The sequence below is a fragment of the Antennarius striatus genome, chromosome 8 (genome assembly GCF_040054535.1).
Source record: "Antennarius striatus isolate MH-2024 chromosome 8, ASM4005453v1, whole genome shotgun sequence".
Lineage (NCBI taxonomy): Eukaryota > Metazoa > Chordata > Actinopteri > Lophiiformes > Antennariidae > Antennarius > Antennarius striatus.
The window spans coordinates 12,990,888-13,008,162 of record NC_090783.1 but is presented as its reverse complement, the minus strand read 5'-3'; the positions used below and the strand labels follow the sequence as shown (position 1 = coordinate 13,008,162).

Sequence of the window (17,275 nt, the reverse complement as noted above, 5' to 3'; positions counted from 1 at the left end):
AGATTTCTCTGTGCACCTGGCAGGGACAGTAATCTTTTCGAAGGTGGATTTGGTGAGGGGTTACCATCAGGTGCCAGTCCACGCGCAGGACATTCCTAAGACTGCTGTCATCACTCCGTTCAGATTATTCAAGTTTTTGCGGATGCCGTTCGGCCTTAAAGGGGCAGCACAGACATTTCAAAGGATGATGGACTCCGTCCTGCGAGACATGCCCTTTATTTTCGTTTACCTGGATGACATCCTGGTGGCCAGTACTTCTGTAGACGAGCACCTGTCACATCATTGTTTTCTGTTTGCTCTGTTAAGTGAACATGGACTGATTGTGAACCCGGCCAAGTGTTAGTTTGGCCGGACTGCTATTGACTTCCTGGGAGGGGGCGGTCTGCGAGAAGTGGGTGAGAGGCGCATGGCAGTCCCTGACCTTCTTCAGCCGGACGCTGAGGGACAGTGAGCGGCAGTACAGTACATTTGACAGGCTAAACTGGCTTTTCCTGGCTAAACGTCAATTCAGGTTCCTGCTGGAGGGCCGCGAGTTCACCGCCTTTGTGGACCACAAGCCTCTCACCTTTGCTATGGCCAAGACTACTGAGCCATGGTCTGTGAGGCAGCACCACCTCTCTGCCATTTCGGAATTTACAACTGACATTCGCCATGGTTGCTGACTGCCTCTCCAGGGCACAAGTCACCTCTGTGCATTTGGGGGTGGACTATTCTGCCATGGCCACTGACCAGCTCACAGACGGGGAGATCCAGGCATTCCGGTCGGCCGAGACCGGGCTGCGCCTGGAGGATTTGGCTTTTCAGGACCATGCAGGGCCATGCTTTTCTGTGACGTTTCCCTAGGGCAGCCCCGCCCCTTGGTTCCCTCCAGCTGGGCGCCGCAGGGTTTTTGACTCTGTGTATGCCCTTTCACACCCGGGCGTAAAAGCTTCGGTAAAGCTGGTAGGGGCAAGGTTCATCTGGTCGGGCCTCCGGAAGGACGTCCGGGGATGGGCTGCTTCATGCGTGCCCTGTCAGTGTGCCAAAGTGCACAAACACACTAAAGCACCTCTGGAGCCGTTTGTCATCCCACAAAAACGGTTTGACCATGTCAACATGGACCTGGTGGATCCGCTTCCCCCATCTGGGGGTTTTACTCACCTCCTCACCATGGTAGACAGGACCACCAGGTGGCCGGAGGTGGTGCCCCTGTGTTCCACCGCAACATTGGAGGTTGCCCAGGCGTTCATTTTTGACTGGGTGGCCAGGTTTGGTACACCCTCTGACCTGACGTCCGACCGGGGGCCACAGTTTACCTTTGAGCTCTGGACGGCAGGAGCGGAGAGCTTGGGCGTGAAGCTCCATCGCACCACGGCGTACAACCCACAGGCCAATGGACTATGCGAGCGCTTTCACCGGTCCATGAAAGCAGCGTTCCAAGCCACACTCACAGACGCAAATTGGATCGATCGTCTGCCATGGGTATTGCTCGGCCTGCGTTCCGCTCCAAAAGAGGACCTGCAGTCTTCATCGGCGGAGCTAGTCTATGGCCAGCCGTGGAGGGTCCTTGGGGAGTTCCTGCAGGAGGCTTTGGCCCCTGGGCCAGCAGTGGTTCCCCGGCCCGTGCCCCCTAATGCTGACCGCGTTTGTGTCCCTGTGCCTGTTCACCACCACTGTCTCCCCAGATCGTACATGCCGAAGGACCTTCTCTCTGCGGAATACGTTTTCATCCTGCACAATGCTCATTGTTCTCTACTCCGGCCTCCTTATGACGGGCCCTTCAGGGTGATTGAGGCAGGGCCGAAGTCCTTCACAGTAGAAGTGGGGGGACGTTCAGAGCGGGTTTCTGTGGACCGCCTTAAGGTTGCGCATGTATTGTCAGAGGAACCGGTCAAGGTGCGTCAGCTCCCGTGACGCGGCCGGCCGCCCCTTGCTTCATCAGCTCCACGTAAAACTTCTGCTCTTGTTTCAGGTCGTGCCTTTCAGCCAGCCCACTGGCTGAAAGGAGCTGCCCCCGACCCCTTCACGGCCCCTGCCCGCTGTTAGGCATAACTGTTGGGGCTGGATTATCAGGCTGCCCGTGCGGGGCTGAGACTTTTCCGGTGGTTGGCCTGTTCTGGATGTTCGGGGGGGGGGGGTAGTGGACACTACAGAGAGCTGTCTCACACCAGACAGGCACAAGGGTACTTTATCCGTACCGTATACTCCTCTGAAACAAGTACCTGGCTCAACCCTAATATTTATACAGTGCGCGTCGAGTACAGAATGCGTCGATGCATTCGCGCATCAACGCTCATGACTTCACCTCATCGTGGATTTTTGGGAGGTAGTCACGTGATACTGTAAGCGCATTCTCCTTGCTGACGGCATCCGGAAGTGTGCATGATTACCAAAAGTCGTCTTTCACACGAACATTTACAATCACCTCATTGAACCACAACAGTCATGATGGTCAATGCATAAAAATATATGTTGATGTGTTAACTGAGTACAGTGTAACACTCACTCGACTGGGGGGTTGATGTCTTCAGCTTTTGTTTCAAAAAAGCGCAACACGTCCTCACTTTGAGAGATCTGAGGAGGGAGTCTGACCAGTGCCTGGGGAGAAAGACACAGAAATGGTGTTCATGGAATGACAAACATCAACTAGAATAAACGTTTTTTTTTTTAATCTCTTAAACTTGCAATTTTTTTGAAAATTGAATAGCAGGGTACTCTTCAACTAATAATTAACCCCCTATTCCTATATAATAATAGAGGACACTGCAAAGCATCATCATGGCTGGGAAAAAATGAGAAAAAACAAATTATTCTCTCCACCAGCTGTGATTAAAGTCTGTCAACTAGTGTATGCATAACTGACAGTAATGATGAAAAGGAGATATTTCAATGTTTAAGGAAGTGTGTGTGTGTGTGTGTGTGTGTGTGTGTGTGTGTGTGTGTGTGTGTGTGTGTGTGTGTGAGAGAGAGAGAGGGGGGGGGGCTCATGAATCCATTACTATATCTGAATTCAGTCTTTTCTTTACTACATCACCCACCCATCTAGAAACATTCAGAAAAATCTGTCAAGTGGTTTAAACGTGATTTGCCATTTTTGTCAATGTTATAATATTAAAGAAAGTGATTAGAAATCCATTCCAAAAACATGATGACATTGTTTTTTATTTAAAGAAACTCATTGAAAAGTACTATTTATTTTGTTTATCATTATGAAAAAAAAACCCACTTCCATTGTTCCAGCCCTCCATTCCAGCTCTCCATTGTTCTCCTTGGGGACTTCAACACTCATGTAGGCAATGACAGTGAGACCTGGAAAGGGGGGATTGGGATGAACGGCCACCCTGATCTGAACATGAGTGGTGTTCTGTTATTGGACTTCTGTGCTACTCACACTTTGTCCATAACAAACAACTTGTTCAACCACAGGGATGTCCATAAGTGCACATAGCACCAGGACACCCTAGGCTGGAGGTCGATGATTGACTTTGCTGTTGTAGCATCAGACGTCCAACCACGTGTGTTGGACACTCGGGTGAAAAGAGGGGCAGAGCTGTCAACTGATCACCACCTGGTGGTGAGTTGGATCCGCTGGCAGAACAGGGGACTGGACAGACTCGGAAGGCCCAAACGTGTTTTGAGAGTCTGCTGGGAACATCTGGCAGAACCCTCTGTCAGTGAGGTCTTCAACTCCCACCTCCGGGAGAGCTTCTCCCAGATCCCGCAGGAGGCTGGGGACATTGAGTCAGAGTGGACAATGTTCTCCACCTCCATTGTTGAAGCGGCTGCTCGGAGTTGTGGTTGCAAGGTCTCTGGTGCCTGTTGCGGCGGTAACCCCCGAACCCGGAGGTGGACACCGGAAATAAGGGATGCCGTCAAGCTCAAGAAGGAGTCCTATCAAATCTTGTTGAATTATGGGGCTACGGAGGCAGCTGACAGGCACAGGCAGGTCAGGCGTACTGCAGCTCGAATAGTCGCAGAGGTAAAAAAATCGGGTTTGTGAAGAGTTCGGGGAGGCCATGGAGGAAGACTATCGGTCAGCCTCGAAGAAATTCTGGCAAACTATTTGGCGCCTCAGGAGGGGAAAGCGGTGCACAGCCAACACTGTTTACAGTCGAGACGGAGAGCTGCTGACCTCGACTGGGGAAATTTTCGGGCGGTGGAAAGAATACTTTGAGGATCTCCTCAATTCCGCCGCCATGTCTTACACAGAGGAAGCAGAGGCTGAGGTCTCAGAGGTGGACTCGTCCATCACCCGAGCTGAAGTCACAGAGGTGGTTGCCAAACACCTCCGTGGCAAAGCAGCGGGGGTGGATGACATTCGCCCTGAGTACCTCAAGTCTCTGGATGTGCAGGGACTGTCATGGTTGACATGTCTCTGTAACATCGCATGGCAGTCGGGGACAGTACCTCTGGACTGGCAGACCGGGGTGGTGGTCCCTCTTTTTAAAAAGGGGGACCGAAGGGTATTTTTCCTAACTATAGGGGGATCACACTCCTCAGCCTCCCGGGGAAAGTCTATTCCAGGGTACTGGAGAGGAGGATTAGACCTATAGTCGAACCACAGATTCAGGAGGAACAATGCCGTTTTCATCCCAGTCGTGGAACACTGGACCATCTCTACACTCTCCATCGAGTGCTCGAGGGTTCATGGGAGTTTGCCCAACCAGTTCACATGTGTTTCGTGGATCTGGAGAAGGCATTCGATCGTGTCCCTCATGGTATCTTGTGGGGAGTGCTTCGGGAGTATGGGGTCCAGGGCCCTTTGCTGAAGGCTGTCCGGTTCCTGTATGACTGAAGCCAGAGCATGGTTCACATTGCTGGAAGTAAGTCAGACCTGTTCCAGGTGCATGTTGGACACCAACAGGGCTACCCTCTATCACCGGTTCTGTTCATAATCTTTATGGACCTCGAAGAAGACCTAGGACACGCTGGAGGGACTATGTCTCTCGGCTGACCTGGGAATGCCACGGGCTCCCTCCGGAGGTGCTGGAGGAGGTGTCTGGGGAGAGGGAAGTATGGGTATCCCTGCTAAGACTGTTGCCCCCACGACCCGGCCCTGAATAAGCGGTAGATGATGGATGGATGAAAAAAAAAACTTTTCCTGATGTTTGGCATCATCTGTGGTCTCTGGACACCTTAAAATCTATGCTGCAGCAGCTCCGTCACATGGGGTCATGGGACGACAGCCGTCACTTCATCAGTCAGGGCAGCCATTACAGCACAATCTGATAAAATCAGATCTATTAAATCACACAACACCGATGCCCAGTGGCTAGTGGACCTGAGAACTGACCAAAGCAGCCTCCGTGAACAAGAACCAGTCACCAACTCAATGGCAGGCATCCAAGAAAGATTGTCAAAGATGAAGAGTTGGTCAGCAATATGATCCATACGTACTGGCTAAAGAAGCTGACAGCACTCCACGAGTGTCTAGCAGCACAGATGAACCAGCTGCTAATGGAATGCACCCAGAATGGTTGACTGAAGGCAGAACAGTCCTGAACATGAAAGACCCACAGAAGGGATCCACCCCATCCAACTACCGACCAGTAACCTGTCTCTGTACAACATGGAAGCTCCTGTCGGGCATCATGGCGGCTAAAATGAGTAGGCACATGGATATATGAATATACTATGAGCGGGGCACAGAAAGGTGTTGGTAGTAACACCAGGGAAGCCAAGCACCAGCTACTGGTGGACAGAGCAGTCCACAGAGACTGTAAGAACCAGCAGTGACTGCTTGGAAAGACTACCAGAACGCCTACGATTCAATACCACACACGTGCATACTGGAATGTCTGGAACTGTATACGATCAACAGAACACTAAGAGCCTTCATTAAGAACTCAATGAGAATGTGGAAAACAACACTAGAGGCCAACTCCAAGCCAATTGCCTAAGTTAATATCAACTGCGGCATTTACCAAGGGCATGCACTGTCACCACTGCTGTTCTGCATAGGCCTGAACTCCCTCAGTCACATCATCGCAAAAAGTGGTTATGGATACCGATTCCGAAGCGGAACAACAATCAGCCATCTCCTCTACATGGATGACATCAAGCTGTATGCAAGGAATGAGCGAGAAATCGACTCACTGATCCACACCACCAGGATCTACAGCAACGACATCAGGATGTCATTCAGATTAGACAAATGTGGCCGGATGGTATTGAGAAGAGGCAAGATGATCAAAACTGAAGAGGTTGAACTTCCAGGGTCCCGGATAGGAGGCATCAAGGACAGCTGCAAATACCTTGGAATCCCAAAGGCTAATGGCAACCATGAGGAGGGTGCAAGGAAGTCAACCACAGCCAAATACCTCCATAGAGTAAAACAAGCCTTGAGAAGTCAGCTGAATGGTAAGAACAAGGTCTGAGCCATTTGATGGTATCTGATGACTGCCAGTCATCAGATACCCTGCTGGATCATAGGCTGGCCAAAGGAGGAGATAGAAGCCACAGATGTCAAGACTAGAAAGCTCCTCAACATGTAAGGAGGGTTTCAGCCTAAGTCCAGCACCCTGAGGCTGTACACTAAGCGGAAAGAGGGAGGCCAAGGACTAGTGAGCATCAGGGCCACTATCCAGGATGAAACCACGAAAATCCAACAGTACATCAAGAAGATGGCCCCAGTAGATGAATTGCTCAGTGAATGCCTCGGACAGCCAAAATCTGACAAGAGAATGGAGGAGGAGGAGACAGAGGAGACAACATGGAGGGACAAGCACCTATACGGCATGTACCATCGTCAGATAGAGGAAGTGGCTGATATCAAGAAGACCTTCCAATGGCTAGACAAAGCTGGACTGATAGACAGCATAGAGGCTCTGATCATTGCAGTACAAGAACAGGCCCTAAGTACAAGAGCAATAGAGACCAATATCTACCAAGATCTGACCCAAGGTGCAGGCTATGTAAAGAAGCCCCAGAGACAGTCCAGCATGTGGTAGCAGAGAGTAAGATGCTAGCCGGATCAGCATACATGGAGAGAACACAACCAAGTAGCTGTGATAGTGTAGAGGAACATCTTTACCCAGTATGGACTAGAAGTACCCAAATCCAAATGGGACCTACCACCAAAGGTGGTTGAGAACAACAAGGCTAAGATCCTGTGGGACTTCAACTTTCAGACCAACAAACAACTCCTGGCTAACCAACCAGACATAGTGGTAACTTCTCAAACATAAATACACAAATATCTCTCTAAATAACTACTAGATAAAGAAAACACACATTAGGAAAAACACTGACAATTCAGGACATACATAGTATTGCAGAAAATACAGTATAAAGAAATATTCAACTAAGAATAATGACTTAACTGATTCAACTAAACAAGGCAATACTACTACAAAACATATAAAAAAGACACATAGCAGGGTTGCCAAATAGTGGGAAAGGCATGTTCCTTGCATTATAAGGTAAGTCATTGTCCCAACTGTATCATTAACACAACCCATCTCCTCCGTCCATTCATCTGCTTGCTGCCGACCTGGCTGCCCCCCCCCCCCCCCCCTCTCTCCTGAAAGATTAACTGTAACTCCTGATGGCATGGGGCGCAAACGAGGACCTCAGTTTCAGTGCTGTGTGACAGCCTACTACTGAAGGATCTTTTCTGCTGGAAGAAGCCTGTGGTGTGCCGGGGGTGGCTGATATTCCCTATGACTGCCTTGGCTTTGGACATGATGCTACTTTCCAAAGCTATTCACAGAGTCCAGGCTCCTACCGACCACTGAACCTGCTCTTTTGGATTAAATAATTAATCCATCTCCTTTCTTCTTCCTGGCGGTGTTTGTTTCTTGTGCCTTGGGCACAGGCCCGTTTCCATGTCTCACAACCAAACAAGCTGATCTACCTGTAGTGCAGCTCGATCCTGCACAGTGTCATCAATTTGTCCAACTTGTTTGGCAGTGAGTTGATGTTGCCCATAATAACAGAAGGGATTGGAGACTCGAGAGCATATTTCTCTTGTGTTGGCTTCTCTGCACTGGCTTCCCATGAAAGCTAGGATAAATTATAAAATACTCCTCCTCACTTACAAAGCCCTTCTTGGCCAGGCACCGACCTATCTGAAGGAACTTTTCGTTCCATTTAATCCATTTAGAGCATTACGCTCTCAACATACTGGCCTACTGGTGGTTCCTAGAATCTACAACAGTAGGACAGGGACTAGAGCCTTTAGGTATCAAGCCCCACTGTGGAGGAACCACCTCCCTTCCTCAGTTCTGGAGGGAGACACCCTCTCATTATTTAAGACTAGACTTAAAACATTTTTTTTTAATTCAAAGTTTTTTTCTTATAGACCTACATTGCTGGAGACTCAACATCTATACTCACTGAGATCCTCTCTCCTTCTTCTCTCTGATCATCTGTTACTCTTCCTCCTCTCAGACCTCTCTCTCTCTCATAGTCTCCAATCACACCCTACTAACTCAACTTCTTCCCTTGAGTCTATGTGCTCTATTTCATCACAAGTTTTCTCAGGTTCACCCGCCCATCCACTGTGGACCTGCTCTTTCCATCCCACCAGTATCACCCCTCATCTAACCATCTGCTGTGGACCTGCTCCTCCAAGCCCACCAGTATCACCCCTCATCTATCCATCGGCTGGGTCCGGCTGCCTTTCTTCTTCTGTGCCACCATACAGTCATCCATGCAGCTGTGATTGTGCCTTGAATTTACAAACTACATGAAGGGGAACGTGTATTGAAGGCAACAACCCAGGAGTCGGTGGACGCAGCCTGACTTTCCCGTCCCCAATTCAGCACCTGCATCAAATTGTCTAACTATAACCATAAAGAAACAGACTCTTTCTGGCTTATCTGCCATTCTCTCTGTGTCTCTCTTTCTCTTACCCTGTCCTTATCTTCATTTTATTTCTTTTCCGCCCAACGGGTGTCCGGAGTTTCTTCCTCAACAAGGTAGTTTTTCCCCGCCACTGTCGCTTATGCTTGCTTTGGAGGGTTTAGTTGGGTTTTTCTGTCTGCTAAAACACTTTGAAATGTCTGTTGCCATGATTAGGTGCTATATAAATAAAACTTGATTGGTTGATAGAAGGTCTGGATTGCCTACTGCTAGTTGCTCTGGCCATTAGCCCATCCTTTTCAAATCTTCCCACTTGACAGCCACAATATCTTTTTCAGAGCTTGACTTGGATAAGATCACGTATTACTGACCCTCAAGGACAGTAACCCCTACCTGGCTTACACTAGTGCTGTCCTTTTTAAAAGTAGACGAAAGGAAAGACACAAAAATCACACAAAAAACCCCACACAAAAACACTTGCACAGAGCAGAAGAAAGCTGCAAACTACTCACACATGTGCACTACAATGACATTAGTACTACAATGACATACATTATCACGGCTCGAACAAGACTGGTGGTGAACCCAAAAGCACGACAGAAAAACGGGCAGGTCAGGAGTCTCAAAAGGGTTTAATCAAACAGGCCGGGTTCAGGTATAGTGTAATCAGTCCAAGCAGCAGACGAATCAGACAGATGGCAAGCAAACAGGCAGATTCCAATAATCCAGACAGGTTCATACACAAGAGGTAGTCCAAAAAACCAGGCAGAAAAATCAGAGGTGGAGTAAACAAAAGGCAGGGTCCAGGAAACAGGTCGAGTCAATCACATAAACTAGAACAACAGGCAGGATAAAAAAGGCTGGAAGGTCAGGGAGAACACTAAACAATCTGGCAGAGAGTAGAAGGCTGAGCTGGAATATGAAGGGTGGAGGCAGTTTAGGGAGTGGCTGCAGGTGTGAGGAGAGAAGGCAAGTGATGGGAATGAACTGATTGCAAATGAGGGCATGATCTGAAATGACATATGTTAGTGAAAAGAAAACAAACAAACTATTAGACACGATATGTGACATTAATCTACCATCTTATGTCGTTGCTTGCCCAAAATTCCTTCACAAAGCCAGCTCACCATCAAAAAGAAGATTATATATCTGATTGACCATCTATATTTAATGAACTTTCAACAGCCAGCTCTCACCATGGAAGAAGCCCATGTGCAGTAGTGTGATGACATATGTAGTTTTTTGTTTTTGTTTTCTTTTACAGTTTTTCTGTTAAATCAGTAAAGCTTGAGCTAACCTATTTCAATCACTGCGGCTTTTCGTACTGAAAGAGCCTTGTGTCTGTAATCAAACAGGCACACGCCAAAGGCTATACAGCGCATGCAACACACAATCTAGAGAGAGCATGCTTTCTTAAAAAACACTGGGTATTTGTCTTTTCTATTTTTTGCCTCATAACTGGGATGTAGGAAATAAATAGCACAACACAGTCCACAGTTGGGCATGAAACAATTCACCATGGCAACTTTAATATTAGAGTGCATCATAGAGGCTTATCTGGGTAGTGAGGAAGCTTTTTCTGATATTTCATTTTGTTTTGTTTGTTTTGGGTTTTTTCATTGTTATAAGCTGATCCACTAGTTAAGTTTTCTGCAGGCCATAGCAATGATCAGTACTTGTATACGGAGGAACAAACATTAGAGCCCAACTTTTGATTAATGCATACACTCCAAACTTCGAATGTGGCTTGTGTACTCAGAGGAAGGAAGGAAGTGGGGAGGGCATGAGGCAGGACAGAACCTGAATTTTGAGGCAAAGCAAATAAGACAGACAACAGAATACAACGCGTCTCCCTAGAGAAAGTCTTCTTAATGTGGCAGGCTAATGTGTCTGATCTGTGTTTAATTATGAGCTGCTGTGTAGAGTCACTGTCACCCAATGACCTCATGGTGGCACTCCATAAAAGGAAGTGTTGGCGGTCTCCCCTTCCTCTTGCTTTGGCCGTCCTTGTTGCTTCCGGGTCCTGTAGTTCCCTCCTTCTCGCTGTTACCGGTGCAGGTATGTTAGCAGTGGCTGCTAGTACTGCCCCTTTAATTCTTTTTTTGCTCTGATATGCCTGGTTGGGCTTGCTTTTAGACACCGTTATAGCCTGCGGCTCTAGAGATCGCCATCGTGTAGTACCTTTGACGCGCTCGCCTTCCTCCTCTCCCTCTCCTTCAGGGTGATCTCCAACGGGGGCCTGACTGGTAGGTGACTGATGCCGAGCCTGCGCTTTTCCTCTGCTCTTCCACTATTCCTCCAGACCTCACTAAAGTCAATTATTTATTTGTAACAGGGGCTGTGAGGACCAGGTGTGTTGCTGGGGAGTTCCAGCGGCGCCAAGTACAGTTCCAGCAGCGCTAGGTTACCGTAAGCACACCATAGCTTGTTTCTGCGTGTATGCCGCTTTGCCCTGCTTCGCTGCTGCTCTGCTTTGCTCAGCTTCGCTAGTTTTCGCTGTCTTGACCCTGTCCTCTTGCCTGTGTTGCTGGCCTCACTTCGCTGCTTTCTCCTGGCTTTATTTGTCCGTGGCACCTGTCCTGACTCGGGAGTCGGCATCTCCGTTTTCGACTTGGCCTGCTGCAGTTACAAGGCTCTCAGGTGCTCCGTGCAGTCGAGCTGCGGCTGCGAATCCAGCTTGGGACTAGAGTCGGTCGCTGTCGGAGCGCAAGGATGAAAATTTAGCAGCTGAAGCGGCATAGTGGACTGGACCAATTATATTGTGGGCGTAGAGCTGACTTTCTCCCAGCTTGTTTTTTAAACATAGTCTTAATGACTGACTGAGATCAGTGGGGTTATTTTGGGTTGTAATTACTTGTTTGTTCTCTTTTCGGGTTTTTCATTTCATTTTTGGTTGAATTTGTTTCTATGAGTTGGCTAAAATAATTTCTCATTGCTTTATTACTTTATTACTTTTCTAAGTACTTAATTATTTTCCGAGTGTTTGATACATTTATTTTTTTTCATGTAACTGAATATTGGTTTGGGTTGAATTATTCAGTTATTTTGTTTTCGGTTAACCTTTGGTGTGCGTGACCCACTAATTCCCTTTTTGTTTTCACCTTTTCAGTTGCTGAGAGCTGACGGTGGTGGTCCCTGGTGCCCTGGTGGTGGTTCCTCTTATTGTGTGCTGTGATCCCGGAATTTGAGTTTTTCACAGAGTGTGTGTTAGTGTGTGCCTCGAGTGATTGGAGTGCTTTTCTTCCATGGGAATCCCGTTTTGTGTTCCACAACCACTGCACCGTCTATGAGCCTCAGCACCTGAAGAAGGTTGTCCCTCCCTGTGTGTGTGGTCAATGTTTAAAAAAATTATTTTAAAACTTGTTGAAAATAAAATTGTTTGATCTTGGAACCATGTCTCATGCCCTAATTGAATAGAACGAACCTGTGTGTCTCAAACTGTTTGGGTCGATAAAACTATCTCCCTGGGCAAAATTCCCAAGGTGGCGTTGTCGGCGATTACAAATTAAAGGACAGTTTTAAATTAAGTAAACTTGACCCCAAAACTGCCCTCGAGCTGCCACATTAAGTTGTGTTGAGATGGTGATTTGGAAGACATATTTTAATGTCATGAATCAAATAAAAGGAAGATTATTAATGAATGACCCTTCAGGTCTTTCAGAATAGCTTGGATACATAGTTCTGTACTGTGAGGACTGTGTATCCTATTAAAGCCTGTTAATGGACAGTATAAACTGTGACTATGACCTAGACAAGATCAGAGTTATTCAGGAAACTGGAAGATATTGACATTGTTGCCACTTTACCCTGCAGTAGTCATCGATGAAACGCAACCTCTTCATTGCCACGTCTCGTACATGACTCCTGCGGAACAGGATTTTACCTGCGAAGAGGAAGACCAAAGCATACATCTAGATGAGGTAGGAAGATCATGGTAGCTGGAGAGGTAATTGACAGAGTGACAACAAAGCTTACTGATATTTTTAAAGTCCACACTTTCAGCTAAATACAAGAATTACAACCATTTAATCAAAGAACAAATAGCATTTATGAGTTTGAGCTGAATTTCACTCTCTTAAATAATTGACTACCATATTAATCTGCGTGACACTCAGCTCCAGCCTTCCTGGAGGATACTTTAGAGGGAACCAGCTACAAAGTAGCGCCATTCCTTCGTTCCAATGATTGAGAAGTCAGGGCTGCTATGGACCTCCACCAAATTTTACAGTGGTTTCTAGATACCCAGCCATAGTGCACCGTTTTTAGGGTGCTGTTATGCAGTATGCGCCAGCGCTTCTCTTCTCACACAGAGGACACCCGAGTAGGAAAAGCAATAGTAATACAGTAATCCCTCGCGCATCAAGACGCACGGCTTCACCTCATCACGGATTTTTGTAGGTAGTCACGTGATACCATACGTGCATTCTATAGGCTGAAGGCATCCAGGAGTGTGCTGCGTTTTGTGAGTCTCGGAACGCAGTGGACTTCCGTGAGACAGTAAAGTGCTTTAAATGATCTGCAAGAGTGTGAGAAAAGGTAATACAGATAGAAGGTGGTTTAATATCAGTACGGGAGGGTTCATAAATATTTAAATTACTGTACATAATAAAATAAATAGTATATATCACAAAATTAAATTTTTGCAGGTGGTTCCTGGAACGCGTTAACCAAAAGTAACAAGGGATCACTGTATTCTAAAAAAATCTAATATTTTGTTACAGAAATACAGATTCTTATTTCCATTTTAAAAATACATTTTTGTGTAATCCCTGTAAATCCACAATATCCCTTATTAATTTGGTCTGTGAACCTATTTTTGAATATTTTTGATCAAAAGAACAACTACACAACAATCACTGTATATATCTACAATGCATATTATTTACTTGTACTAAGTAATAAATGCTGATATTAATGTATTGTTAAATGCTCATACATAGAGTGTCTTGTTTATACATTTTTCATATATACAGTATATTTGCACTTTACTGTTTCTGCACCTCTAAGATGCATCGACAAAAACTATGACAAAGAGCACATTGAATTGGCATGGCAACTGACATGACTGTTCCAAGTTAAATATAATAAAAAACTTAAATGTAAAAAAATCAAGAATCATCTCATCAAAGAACAAGTAACTAATAATGAGTCTGAACTGGAATTCATTCTGTTGTTCTCCACATATTTCGTAAATTAAATCACTGATACCCTTCCAAACACAAAATAAAATGAAAACGATTTTGTACCTAATGTGTGTTTACAACTTTTTTAGTGGACAGACACCTATTATCTGAAATATTGCCTGAAATTCCCCTGTTAAATATTTTATGGAATTTATCCTGAAGCAAATGTCCTGAATCAAATGCAGGCACCAATGGTGCAACTGACCAGAGGAAAGTGGGTCTTTGGTCAGTTTCTAGGTTTATTTAACTATTTTATTTCATTAGATTTTATTTGTTAGTATGTGTCTGAAAAATCCAAAGATTTCCAGAATGAAGAGAAATTTATTAGCGACAGTGCCGGAACGTGTTTGCTACGGGACAGAATAAGAGCAATTAGGGGAGACATGGACCAGACAAACAAATACAAATTAACCTGCAGAAATATGCACTGCAAACACACAGGCATACAAGGATCAACGATTTTGCCAAGAGTGTTCGCTCACCTGCCTTGACTCGCATATGACATATGACAAGTGTCATCTCATTCCTAATCCATAGGGTTCAATATGTCGGTCCACGCTTTGCAGCTATAACAGCTTCAAATCATCTGTGAAGGCTGTCCACAAGGTTTAGCAGTGTGTTTATGGGAATTTTTGATCATTCTTTCATAAGTGGACTTGTCCCACACACTAATGTGGGACAAGAAGGCCTGGCTCTAAGTATTTGATCTAATTCATTCCCAAGGTGTTCTATCGGGTTGAGGTTGGGACTCTGTGCAGGCCAGTCAAGTTCATCCACACCAGACTCGGTCATTCATATCTTCATGGGCCGTGCTTTTTACATTGGTGCAGTCATGTTGGAAGAAGGGGACAGCTCCAAACTGTTTCCATACTGTTTAATGTCTTAGTATGCTGCAGCATTCAGAATTCCTTTCACTGGAACTAAGCAGTCAAGCCCAGTTCCTGAAAGACAATCTCACACCATAACCCCCCTTACACCAAACTTTACATATGGCACAATGCAGTCCAACAAGTATTGTTCTCCTGGCAAAAGCCAAACCCATACTAGTCCATCATAATTCCAGATGGAGAGGCATAATTTGTCACTTCAGGGAACGCTTTGCATTACACATGGATGATTCATTGCTTGGATGCAGCAGCACTGTTATGGGAACCCATCCCATGAATGTTTTTGAACTGTTCTTGACCCAATTTGTCTAATTTCTCTATGCGCCTCAACAGCGGCTAACCCCGCTCTGTCAGTTAATGTGGCCTACCACTTTGTGGATGAGTTGCTGTCACTCCCGCACACTTCATTGTAATACAGCTGACAGTCGACTGTGGAATATTTTGGAGAGAGGAAATGTCACGACTGGATTTGTTGCATAGGTGGCATCCTATCACAATCCCTTGCTATAATTGTCCTAGAATCCTTAGATGACCCATTCTTCACTTGTAAAAGCAGTGTGCATGCCTATGTGCTAGATTTTATGCACCAGTGGCCAAGGAAGTGATTGGAACACTTGATTCTGATTAAGTGGGTGGTGGTCCATTTTCTTCCACTTAATCCGCCGCTGGTTCAAGGCCCATGTGGACCAAAAACTTTAGTAGTGTGAGCTGGCAGCTCATCTCCTGAGCACTCCCGTGGTTCTCTTTAGCAAGGCACCACCACCGCTACAAGCTGCTCATTGGGGTACACCAAGATGGAGCTGCCCACTGCTCTGCCTCCCACTGTATATATTGCATGCCTACAGGCTCCTTGTGTATGTGTTCTTGTTTCAGGGGACAGCACACACATATATGCAAGTCAAAAATATATAGAATAAACATGAGTAGAAAAAAAATAACTTCCGCAAGAAGGATAATTTTATTCCATTCCAGCCTTGTAAAAAAGCTCCAAATCACCTAAATTATGCGGAAAAAATAACTTTTATCAGCCAATAGATATGTCTACATTATGTATACATGTATACTTATACGTAAATGTATACATACTCTTTTTGTCTATAATGTATATATAATTTACTTAATCTATGAAAAGAAATGCAAAATTCACACACAAGCTACATCTTTACTCCATGGAAAACATGTGGGAAAGAACAAGATGAGGTCTCAGCCAATGTATCCAACATGAAAGTCATGAATGTCCTATGTCAAGTTATGACGTGACTTTTGTTGTTGGACACAATTAACAACTGGTGGAGAGTTCCTAGAAGTTTTTGTTCTTCTCCTCAAGGATTAACCTTCGTCTGGTATTTGCTTTTAGTGTATTTTAGAGACAATTTAAAACATGGGTCGAAACGGACCCGTTAACATTAGAAATGGTGACAGAAAGCTATCATTTTTCATCCAATTTGTTTCTCATCTCTTGGTTACATTGTTAGGCTTCCTTATCCAGGGAAATATTGGTATTACTATTTTTGGTGTGCGCCTCTGGGACTTTTTGTGTCAGTATAGCCCTCTATTTCAATTTTAAAAATTTGTCAAATGAGCCTCAAGAGACTCGTATAACTAAATAAAAGGTTGTTGTGTTACATGGCTATTATTGAGGGGTATTAGAACACATCTCTTGAATAAATTTGTTTAATTTATTTTTTCATTTTAATATTATTAACTATAGTAACATATATGGTGTTACGGGTCAATTTCGACCCATATACATTTACTTCAAGGAAATGGAAAATAATTATTTTTTTCAGCAACAAAACTTTAATACAAACAACATGAAAAGCAGAACAAGTCACAATACAAATAACCTATACTTTAATCATCCCTCTTGGGGAAATTCTTTTTACACTCACACTTAACACATGTACATATATATGTGTTAATTTCACACACAGGGTTACAGGCCCCTGAACACAGCACACACTAGGGGCCTGTAGGCATGCAATTTGTACAGAGAGGACATATAGAGTACAAAGGAGGTGGAGTGACGGGTCACGCACGAGGGTCGCGCCCCAATGAGCATCTTGTAGGGGGGAGGCGCCTTGCTCAAGGGCGCCTCGGCAGTGGCCGGGAGGTGAGTCGACACCTCCCACCGTCGACTCACACTCGGTTGGATGTTCTGGCGGGAGCGGGGCGATCCTGTCTTCAAGACGATTGCTCTACCGCTGAGCCACTGCCGCCCCGTCTAGGTTGTCCACTCCTGCTTTGTTCTTGTTGTAGTCAAGGATAATTGTGGGCTTTTTATCACTTCCTGATGACACAGCTGCATCTTTGTGAAGAGTAGAGAAGTTCTTGTCCAAGGTCAAAGCTGGTAAAAAAACTGTCACCAGTGCTATTGTGACCCTGCAGTCCAGTAGTCATATCAAGGACCACACATTTTCC

At 45.6% G+C, this 17,275-nt stretch overlaps 1 protein-coding gene across 1 annotated transcript in view; it reads right to left on the bottom strand.

Annotated features, from left to right (window-relative positions):
- The window catches only part of sh3pxd2aa (SH3 and PX domains 2Aa), a 316,820-nt gene that overhangs the window by 198,166 nt on the left and 101,379 nt on the right, over nt 1-17,275 (bottom strand). The window contains exons 4-5 of the mRNA XM_068322019.1: nt 12,591-12,667; nt 2,486-2,577 (exon numbers count right to left, since the gene is read on the bottom strand). Of these exons, the coding sequence (XP_068178120.1) occupies nt 2,486-2,577; nt 12,591-12,667 (169 nt within the window). The remainder of the gene's footprint in view (nt 1-2,485; nt 2,578-12,590; nt 12,668-17,275) is intronic.